The sequence below is a fragment of the Antrostomus carolinensis genome, unplaced genomic scaffold (genome assembly GCF_000700745.2).
Source record: "Antrostomus carolinensis isolate BGI_N321 unplaced genomic scaffold, ASM70074v2 scaffold12907, whole genome shotgun sequence".
NCBI classification, from domain to species: domain Eukaryota; kingdom Metazoa; phylum Chordata; class Aves; order Caprimulgiformes; family Caprimulgidae; genus Antrostomus; species Antrostomus carolinensis.
This window is the reverse complement of record NW_010325400.1, coordinates 219-11,543: the sequence shown is the minus strand read 5'-3', so window position 1 is coordinate 11,543 and position 11,325 is coordinate 219. Positions and strand designations below refer to the sequence as shown.

At 38.8% G+C, this 11,325-nt stretch overlaps 1 protein-coding gene across 1 annotated transcript in view; it reads left to right on the top strand.

Moving 5' to 3' along the window:
• Positions 1 to 10,950, top strand: part of LOC104527470 (anoctamin-1) — a gene marked incomplete at its 3' end in the record, with an annotated part of 33,079 nt that extends 22,129 nt beyond the window's left edge. The window contains exons 13-17 of the mRNA XM_010171194.2: positions 3,313 to 3,395; positions 5,220 to 5,231; positions 6,062 to 6,133; positions 9,241 to 9,315; positions 10,749 to 10,950. Of these exons, the coding sequence (XP_010169496.1) occupies positions 3,313 to 3,395; positions 5,220 to 5,231; positions 6,062 to 6,133; positions 9,241 to 9,315; positions 10,749 to 10,950 (444 nt within the window). The remainder of the gene's footprint in view (positions 1 to 3,312; positions 3,396 to 5,219; positions 5,232 to 6,061; positions 6,134 to 9,240; positions 9,316 to 10,748) is intronic.
• Between the last annotated feature and the right edge of the window lie 375 nt (positions 10,951 to 11,325).

Sequence of the window (11,325 nt, the reverse complement as noted above, 5' to 3'; positions counted from 1 at the left end):
AAGGCATCATGCCTGTAGAACATGAGCAGGAACAGTGGCGTTATAGGTATTTTTTCTGGTGCTGACTGCCCTTGTACTTTGAGCACATCACTTAACCTTTCTTGGTGCATCTGTAGAATTTAGTTAAAAATATTAACCCTCTCATGAAATCTTGGTGAGAGTGTCTTCAGGAACGGTTGTCGAGGGCTTTTCTCCTCCCTGCTGGAGGAGGGATGGGGACCTCCTTGCTCGGGCACCCCAGCACCAGGCATGGGGGCAAGAGGAGAGGAGAGAAGTGTCCAGTTGTCCTTGCTGGGGACCAAGAGGACCTGTTAAGATAAATGGGAACTGATGGGGTCCAAAACCCATGGTTGTACCTTGGAGCCCTATACAGAGAAGCTACAGAGAATAGGGAAATGTGCGTTATTCCCCCAGCTTTGAAGTTTGGCAGCCACGTACTCCCAGCATCAGCGAGAGGAGCATAAGATAAATGTTTACCCTCCCTGCGCACCTTGTTGTGAGGGAGCAAATAACCTGGTTTGGATTATATTTAATCCTAAAATCATATCCCAAATTTGTATTTGTTCTAGTACGTAGGGAACCATTTGTACGTTACCATTCATCTGAAATGATTTTAGTACAAGTCAACATAATGCAGTTGCAAGCAGTGTCTTTTTGACCAAGGTCTCTGTTGAGATAACTGTGTTTTAGATGCAATGCTAAGAGCTCCTTATCAAGTACCATAAGGAAAAGGACAAGAACAGTCCTGCAAAGGGATTTTGGGAACAGTGGGGAGTTGGGAGCGCACAGGTTCAGAGGGAAGGCTGGGATGTGGTGGTGCTTTGCAGCAGAGAGGAGGGATCACTATCTTACAGATCATCATCTTGCCGTGTAGCATGTAGGGAGAAATGTGATATACCCCAAAGCAGGATTTAGTGTCAGAGACTTTAAATAGTCTGATTCTCTCACATGGAGAGTCAAGTATCAGTTTTGGTCTCCCTTATTTACCGGTATTGTGAACCCACGTGGATCTCGGAACATAATATTCTGTTGTCCAAAAAGTAACACAATTTGCCTCCTTTTCCTTAGCAAACAGCTGTGGGTCCCTCCATCCATTTTTTTGCATTCTTGGGCAAAGTAAAGCAAATTGTCAGAAGCCAGTTTCTGTGCTCTGTACAAAATCAGACTTAATAGCTGAGATAGTTTTGGAGAGGGATGTTAAATTTAACAAGATCTTTAGGGTCAACATAAAATTTTATTGTGGTATAATACCATATAAAATAAATAGTGTTTCAAAAAGATCTTTTTAAATTGGGAAAATCAGAACTTTATTCACATAGTTTTGAATTTGCATTATTACAAATTTAATCTCTAAAGGATTTGTCAAAATTATTTTTTTAAAGAAATGAAACGAGTGCTTTATTTTTGAAGGAAATAGTATCAACAAAAATAGTCTGTCTCTAAATGTAGGCACATGTCTAGTCTGCAGTGCCACTTGAGAGCACCTCTGAATGTATGGAGAACTTTTATTCGGTTCATGTACAGTTGAAGAGTTGAGGCAGAAGAGACATGAGTAACCTGCTCAAGTGACCCAGGGCATCCTTAGCATAGTAAGAAAGTTAGCCCAAGTTCAAGGGTATTATTGTGAGCAAATATTTGGCCAGGCTTTCTTTGAATCGTGGTGGTATTGGAACACCCTGGGAACTCCACTCACACGAGTGTTAAAACAGCTATAGCACTGAGCTGGGTCCTGGTCAGAAGTTCAGCATTAAACATGGACTGTGGCCCAGAGCTGTTTGCTATTAAATGGCATTAAAAATGTCAGAGAAGCCAGATAAGATCATCTGGGCAATAACCTTTGGGAATTTTTAAGCTCCATTTATGCTTATGGGCCCAGATGAAATATGAAGATGGAGGCACGCCTGGCAAAGTGGCGGTGTGGTGGTGCATCACTTACCTGGCACGTTCACCCAGGGCTTTCGAAACCAGCTGGCTGTGTGTCAGACACAGTCTTTTCATTTTGCATCGTTGTAAGTCAGTGATATGGAAGGATTTCTAGTAGCCCTAAGAAATGACATCTCGCTCATTTTCTGTATTTCTGGCTGTATGTGGAAGCTGCAGACCCTAGTGTGAGAATTGCCAGTGGTGGGGAGAGGGGAGGAAATTCTGGGATCGTGACTCAGACCCTCTTGAGGTAGAGCTATGGCCATCCCGATTCACAGGAAGCCTCTGGCCTGTACAACAGCTCAGTTGTGTTTTTGCATGTGAGAGTTTCGCTTGGAAGGTGAATGACTCTCGTGACCCTAGCCTGGTCCCAGTCATGAGGATGCCCTTTCCTCATCCTTATTCAACTCTCTTACCCTCTCCCTGCCTCTGGTTTTGCTGGATATTAATGTCTCTGAGCACATCTGTTAATACTCACTGCAGGAAACTCCCCTGGGAACACCATTTCTTGGTAGACTTGCCTCTTTCATAATCACTTATTTATTATACAGCACTGGTGCATTCCGAGCATCTAAATATGTCCTCTGAGAACGTGCTCGGTCTCAGAGGCAGATTGATACAAACTGGGATCATTCATTGGGACTCAAGAATTGCTTTAATGAGTTTTCTATTACTCTTCTCAATCAAAAACAAAATGGCAGTGCTTCTAATGATAAAAACCCTTAGAGGCTTCCTCTTTAACAGCCTGCCCACCTGCAGCTTTCACACCAGTATGAGTATTGGGGTTTGGGTGTGATGGTTGGAGCTATCCATACCATTACAACCACTAGACAGATGTAATTATAACAATATAAAAAAATTTATTATTATATCTTTAAGTAAATAACTATACTGTCAGTACAAGGCTGGTCAAGTCACTCATATTTTGTGTAGATAAAACAGCGGTTTGTGTGGACTTCTGGATGGAATTATCTGCAGATGAAGACCAACAATATCATTAGTCACACATACAAATATTTAAATAAATTTGGGTATCTTTCTTGCATCGCTTTAAAAATTGTTGGTATCTTTCTACATGAAGTTGTGGATGTAATAAATGCCCTTTCTTTCAGCTTGCCTGGATTAAAAAGGTTGGCTCCTAGCACTGTTTGTCAGTATTTCCCAGATAGACATGGCTGTTGAATAAAAGACTAACAAAAATGAAGTTAACCCAGCCCAGTATACAATATGACATTGCATCTGCTGAGAGCTTTTGGAGGCGAGAGCCTGCAGAGGTACAGCAGGCGAAGCAGAGCGTGGCCAGTGGGTCTCCTCAGACAAATCCCAGAGGCTGATGCGATTTTTTTTGTTTAAAAAGATGTCAAAATAATTGTTAAACTGTTGTTTCAGCTGCCACATTTATGGAACACTGGAAGAGAAAACAGATGCGTCTCAACTACAGGTGGGACCTGACTGGGTTTGAAGAGGAGGAGGTTTGTCCCTTCAGTTCTGTCTCTTTGACTTCCACCGTGGCGTTACCGATAGCTCCTTGCCTCAACCCATAGACGTTGCCTCGTAGGGAACCCCTCTTGGGGTGGTTCCATCAGTTAGAAGAAAGGAAAATCCTGTGCATGAACTATTTGAGGTTCTTATAGCAAGGCTATGACTGTTATGTCTTGTTGCCATAGAAACGTAATTGTATAGCCACAAAATCAATTATTATTTTTTCAAGTGTGTAGTTGGGTCACACCTAGCAGCGTAGGCGTGGAATATACAGCTCAGACATTACTCCTGGGCTGATGTCAGGGCGGACCTCATTCATCTCGTGCTGCTGTAAATCAGAAATGAATGTATTGAAGTTGATAAAGTTACAGCGCTGTAAAAAAGCACTGAAAAATTCCTATGAACTTTTAACGATGCAGGATCAAGCCCTGGCTTGGAAAATACCTAAGAAAATATTGCCAGACTTGTGGGCTTGGGGCATTGGGAGGGACACAATTGTGGAGGTGGGGTTTTCTTTTCATTTGCTTAAAAAAAAAATTGTCTCTAGCCAGGTTTATAATAAATGTACTAAATAACGTGAAAGGGAGAAGGGCCAAATCTGTATGAAAAAAAGGTCTTCAAAATCAATGAGATTTTAGAAGGAAAGGAGAGAAGATTGTCAGCCAACTGAGAAGCTGTGTCCCACCTTTTTGCTTTTAATTTTGCCACTTGACAAAAAATGCGACACCTTCCTAGACCATAAAGCAGTCCCAGCCCCAGCAGCCTTGCTCTGGACTCTGTTGCAGTTCAGAGGTGGCAGTGGCAGCTCCCGAGTCCCTTCCATTTTCCCATCATACATGACAAGCCCTGCTGTGAAAACCCCACTGTGGGATCTGAGCTAGGACCCACAGGTTGTACAGGTGTTTGCCCCTTTGTTTGTTGGCCAGCTGGCTTGTTTTGGGTTTTTTTTTTTTACTGTTGTTATTATTAAAAGAAGCATGACCACCTTTAGTCATCTCTCTAGATGTTCTACATAGATACACAACAAATATTGCTCACGTGAAACAAAAACCCCACCAGCCCTGGGTTTAACGCTGTGCAGCTTGATGAGCCTGGCACAGTTATTGTTCCCCTCGCCCCCAAAATCTTTCTGCTTGAATTATCTCCTCTTAATATATTAATCATCTCCATAATCTATGTAGGTGGACTATGGCAGCAGCCTCTATGCCGTGTGATTTGCTAGATCATACCTGTCTTACTGGGAGAGAGAGAATATAGGGATTTATTTCCTGGATACTATAGTGCTCTTTTATTTTTGGTAACTTGTTGTTAGCATACATGAAAGGAGAAAGGATTAACTGTATTTTTCCGATGTCTATCCCCTTCATGTCTGAGTTCCGAGCTCTACACAGCTAGAACAGCAGCTGTTAACACAATATAATTGCTTCTTTGTGTTGTATAGTCAACTCTAGATAATACAGTTTGGAGTTTAGCAAAGAATTTAAGCCCCTCCTGTTTCTGATTTGGGTGAAACTTAAGCTAGTATCATGTTGAAGAGTCAGGGTGTGCAGTGATATACTAAATCCCAAAGGGTCTCATCTTCTGGTGTTTTTAGGGACACCTAGTTCATACAATACTTACAGTACTGTTCATAAAGGCAGAACCTGATTAGACTGATTTTCTCCGGTAGTGTCTAACCATCCACTGTACCTGTGTTTGTTTCATGTAATTTTTAAAATGTAAATCCAATATGGTCTGCAACAGTTCAATAATCAAATTTTTGTGTTTTTTGTTTTTTTTCTTGTTTTTCGTGATTTTTTTCTGGTTTCCTGAAGGAGGCAGTCAAGGTTTGGAAAACTTTTTTTTAAAAAATTCCTCCTACCTTTTTTATTACATGTCATCTTTTGATCTCCATCTCTTCTTTTTCAAGCATCAGATTTTCTTTAGATCTCCCACTGATTGCTTTGCCTTTACACTCTCGCCCTCTCTACTTGTTCAGACTTTTTTCAGCTCCATTCTGTTTCCCATCCGATGCATAATTGTGAATTCAGAATCTTTTGTGAATGCCTAATTATCATGAATTCCAAATCCATGAATCTTTCTGAATCTTTTGGCTGTCTCTTACTTCTGAGTGTTTCCTAAACCCTCATCTTCAGTGCACACGGGTAATGGCTGGATGCTGCCCAAGACAGAATTAGGGGAAGACCCCAAATGACAATTTTCTGGGATCCCAAAGCCAAATATTTTGCATACTGACAGCAGATAACTGTTTCCCTCGTGAGCTGAGGATTGCTGAAATGACAGTTAATGACATGCCAAATCTAATTTTTATGAAAAATCCAAGTGGAATGTCACACGGGATGAACCACGCTGTCTGCAGGTTGTGCTGTATATATACTCTTACATATTAAATTTAATCTATATAGCATTTCATGTGGCTGTCTGATAGTCAGTGGAGATCATCCTGCAGTTGCTGCTGTAGAATTGCGAATGATACAGGATTTAATTTTTTAATTACAGCCAACTGTCAATTGACATGAATGACATATCGAGTGAATTAAAATTCAGTTAGAAAACTTGGAAATTATAATGAAATTGACCTGCAAACAGTTAATATGAGTAGATGAGATAGAAAATAAATAATTTTGCTTTTTATTAATTATGATTTATTTCACAGGATCATCCAAGAGCAGAATATGAAGCGAAAGTTTTAGAAAAATCACTGAGAAAAGAACACAAGCATAAAGAGGTATGGTGAAAATATCCATTTGTTTCACTTATAAAAAAACTTTTTTTAAAAAAAAGGTTGTTATGGCAGGCACTGACCCAAAACTAAGAAACAGGTAAAAAAAAATAAATAAATGTGTCACTGCACATTGTGTTTAAATTCCAGATGTCTTCAGTCCTGGTATATATGGGATACTCAGTGTGTGCCAGTGCGTAAGACATGATCAAAAACTAAAAATGTCTTTAATAATTAGATATGGGAATGTGGCTTAGGGAAGCTAATTAAGCCTGATTGAAGGGGTGCTTCTGTCAGGCTAATAAATCAATTTTGAGAACACTGTAACAAAACATCTTATTTTTTGCTGGTATAAGTACCTCAGGCCTCTTAGGAGAGGTCCTCTCTCTTGCTAGACTTTTTTTTGATAAATAAAAATATTACTAGAGCATTAATGAAGAGTACTAACACCAATTTCCTCGCCAAATTCCAGCTTTGATAATAACTTTCTGCCTTTTAAAAACATAACTTCCATTTTATTCCACTGAATAAGGTAACGCTCACTTCTGCTTTTAACTTACTCTTTACATCGCCGTGAAAAAGGTGCTGCCAGTCATCCCTGGGGCACGTGCATCTCACCAACGGGTGGTGCAACCCCTATGAGCAGCTTCCCTGCCCTTTCACCGAAGGCTGTAATTTCTTCCCTATTACTGTCTATCAGCAGCATTCAAAAAAGCTCCTTTTCTCCTCATTTCCACCCTACCAGAGGTTATTCCCTCTTAACTACAAGAATTCAGCTGTTTATATGACCATGATTTTAAGCAGAGATGTAAATGCTCCAGCATGAACAAAAATCTGTTGTCAGAAATGCCTCTGTTGTATCTGTTTCCAGTGGCACAGTAGTATGGAACCGTGCCCTAAACTGGAATTTTATGAAAACCCTATAAAAATACAACTGCAATCACCACATTAACATGAAATATACTTTATGAGACAGCACATGTAAATTGCACTGGCATTAAATGTGTCTGATTTTGTCACGTGCTTATATTTGAGCACTACTGGGCCCCTCTTAAAAGATGCTGCGAAGCCGATGGTGGTATGTTCCCGTTCATCTATAGGATGTGTGTGTGAGAGGTTGAGCATCATGTGCAATACCTTACTCACAGCACTGCTTTAAAATCCCTTGCAGAAGAAGAATAATTTGGGTTGCTGCCCTCTTATCAGCTGGATAAACAATGTTGGAATACAAACTTCATTGTATTCTGCTAAACACCTGTGTCTCACTTTTTTATATATTAAGAATTAATATTAATAAATGTGGAAGACTGTAGGGTCATTGGACAGTTAGTGAATATTGGCCTCAAAATATTAGAATATGAAAGCTGAGCAATTAAGAGAGGATTTTTTTTTTTAACCAGACTATTTATAACTTTTTGGACTGTGTTCAATTTATATGTTGCTAATTTGGGAAACGTGAGAAAAGGAGTTTTTTTCTGAAAGACTCAGTAATTATCTTTCATTGAGATCTAAAGTTTTAAAGTTTAAATTCAACAGTTGTAAGACAACTTGGAAATCTTTTTACAGAAAAAAATATCTAAAGCTAAACTAGAAATTGCTCAATTTTTTCAAAAGAAGTCCAATTAAAAAATTATATATTTTTTCAAAGGAAAATCTTTTTAGACATTCTTTATATATCACAAAGAAAAAAGAAGGGCACAATCCTAAATTAAAAAGGGAATGTCCTTTGCAGGATTGCTTGATCTACCCCAGGATTTGGGGCAAGAGTTTGTCTTCTGTTGTGGTTTTTATGTTTTATTAAACTAAAGCTGAAACACAAAGCCTTAAGCAGACTTGTCAGTAGAGAATATATGGATTAATGTAGCAGTGCTTTGTAATGCTATATTGCCCCATCCTTTTTTTGTTTCCTTTGACTGCCATCAGAAGCATCGGTATTTTCCAGAAGAGACAGCAAACAAATGGAGACAAAGAGTTAAGACAGTCATGACTGGGGTGAAATTGGTTCTTTTTATTCAAACTTATGAAGAAACTCAAATTATGAGTAATTATGGAAGACACAAATCAATTTGTTTTTGGCTGTTGAACCTTTGTTTAATATTCACATTGAGTTCTGGGTTTCTTCCCCCTTCTCCCCTTGTTTCTTCAGCCCTCTTGGGACACTGTTTGTGTGCGTTGGGAATGGCACTGCATGGCTAATCTTAGATTTCCCGTCCTGGACTGAGGTTACGGTTTGCAGTGGAGCATGGGCCATGTGTTGAAAGAGTTGCTTGCGCTTCCTTGAGACAACGTGCATGTAATAAAAATAGAATTTGAGCAATACTTTTATGTTCATTATAACATGTGCATCATCTTCTGTAATGTTCCTTTGGTTATTTATTTTCTGGTGTTTAGAAACAATTCCCGGCATCGAACTTTATGAAAGTCTCTAGATAAGCAATACTGTTCTAAAAATATTCTAAATGAAATTTTCATAACCAAATTCAGGCAGTGGCTGGTTGACTGGATACAGGGTATCTTATAAAGAGTTATTATACATTCATGTCAACTCCTATTGGCGTGGTCCATTGGGTACCACGTGGATAGACAGGTAGTTAAAAATCACTCATCTTGAAGGAATTTCAAGTCTTATTCCACAGCAAAAAAAGATCTTCCCTGTCAACTCTGCGTTCGTCTCGGAGTTCCTCAGTAGCACAATCTGTATTTGAGTGGAACCAGTTGTGCAACTGCAACGCTGCAAATGTTAACTGGGGAGGGAGAGGGGAAGAAGGAGAATTCTTCTAGGGAAAGCAAAAGAAAATATTTAAGAGTAAGAGAGATCTTACTTCATGGTTTATGACAACCTATTTGCATGTTTCCTTCAAAAAGTATACAGAAAAATCTGGTTTATTTATACTCACAGTGCAGGCGCTTGACCAATTTGAACCTAGATACGGAGTAAACAATTTGCCTGTGTGGAATTGTAACTGTAAACACTGTGTCTTTGCATCTTCTAACTGGTTGTGTATTTGCTAGCCTCTTTTTTTTCCCCCCCCTCCCCTCTCTGTTTTTGTCACGTGCAAAATCACACGCTCCCATCTTTATTAAATGTACCCTTTTTTTTCCTCAAATTTTAGACAGATAAAGAAAAGCTGACCTGGAAGGATCGTTTTCCAGCCTATTTAACCAATTTTGTTGGCATTATCTTCATGGTAAGCATCACCTGGCAAAACCTGACGTTTATGTTGCCAAGTCATTGTATTAGAACAGAAGCGATGGAAATGTTAGTGAAACCGTGACAAACCTCATCAAATTGATGTGGTTCACTCTGGCTTTTCCCCAGTGAAAAAAAATGAGCATTTTATTGTTTTATAATCTAAAATCTTCTCAAGAGCTTGAATTTCTACCTTGCCAAAAGAGACAGCAGACAAATGGAGACAAAGAGTTAAGACAGTCATGACTGGGGTGAAATTGGTTGTTTTTATTCAAACTTATGAAGAAACTCAAATTATTTCTTTTCACTAAAGAAATAAAAATATTTAAATAGGGTAGGGGAAAAATGAAGGCACAGAAATGGGAATTACCCCCACCATTGATGAGATGAAACTTTAAAAGTACAGAGTCCTCTCAGAAATTAGTCAGGAAGTAAAGAATGGCCTTGTTTCTAAACCAGACTTTTTTCAAAGAAATTATGTGGCCAGTTGCAATCGTGATTGCAAGGGATTTTTAATAAATCATTCAAATTTGGGGTTATACCATATAAGAGGAGAATTGCAAACAGAGCACTTAATTCAAGAAAAAGGTAAAATAATGATGAGAACAGGCTTTTCTCATTTGCTGATAAAGCATCAGCATTGAAAACCAATTTTGAAAGAAATAATAATAATAATTCAAGACATGGAACAGATTGGCAGATGGATAAAAAAGCTTAAACCCTTTCCAAAGGTAAAATACACCAAACTACTAACTCAGTTCCTTTGGGTTTTTTGGGATACAGATTCTTTTTTAGGTTTTTGGTGGGGTTTTTTTTAATATTTATGTTTTCAGAGACTGGAAACGCAATAAGTCTAATCTTAGCTGAAGAATCAGTACCTTAAAAAAATCACATATTTAAATGATGCCTCTATTTAAGCAATGAAAAGTTGAGTAAGATTTTTGCACCTTGACGTTGCCAGGAAGTATGTTAATTTAATTTCAGTTTGGGATTATGACAGCATAACAAACCTCAACAGGGTATTTGAAGGCTTGTGTGTAGACTTCAGCTGAAATATTCCTCTCTGTTTCCAGCCTGTCTTTCTTTTATAATGAAGCAAATACCATGCATATATGCTGTTGCTGGTATGGCTGAAAGGAAGCCCACTAATTTTTTTAATATAAACAAGTAGTTTACATTTAGGTGCCTTTAAAAAAAGCATTTTGCATGTGATTATGGCATTGTTATATCCATTTTTTCATGTTATGATCTAGTTACTAGCAAAAGAGGATCTTTTCCCATGGTTCATCAAAGTGATTGGGAGCCTTCATGCAGAATTGGGTGGACTTGGGATGTGGCCCAGAGATCCCATTTTTAAGGTCATTGCTAAGTCCCATGCAAAGTATTTCTAGTTAAATCTTTCATAAGAGGCTGCCCTGTTCTGACTTGCAGGTTGGGCTGACATTCGCTATAGTGTTTGGAGTCATCATATACAGGATTTCAACTGCAGCAGCACTGGCAATCAGTTCAACTCCCTCGGGCCGCTCAAGCGTTAGGGTGACCGTCACTGCCACCGCAGTCATCATCAATTTGGTCGTCATCATCATCCTGGATGAAGTATACGGCTGCATCGCAAGGTGGCTAACTCAGATCGGTAGGTTTAAATCCTCAACTCCTATTTGCTAGAGCAATTTTAGATGAGAGGACCCAAACAACTGACTTCCATAATTAACTTCAAAGTGGTGAGCAAAGCCAGGAAATTCAAATGTGTGGCTAATATTCTAACCAGCTACTTACAAATATCAAAGCACACATGGATTTGGCTTTAAATTTTAGCAGTGGTAGTGCTAATTACTAATCCAGTTATGGATGACAAGGATACAGCAGAAATTTCTATACCTAATCTTGAGCTTCACTCTTCTATTTCACGCAATTACTATTTCCATTTTCTGCCATTTTTTAATTGAGCTAAGATAGGTCGAGAAATGCAAGATTGTCGAGTGCAAAAAAAAAAACTGTAGAAAAAAAT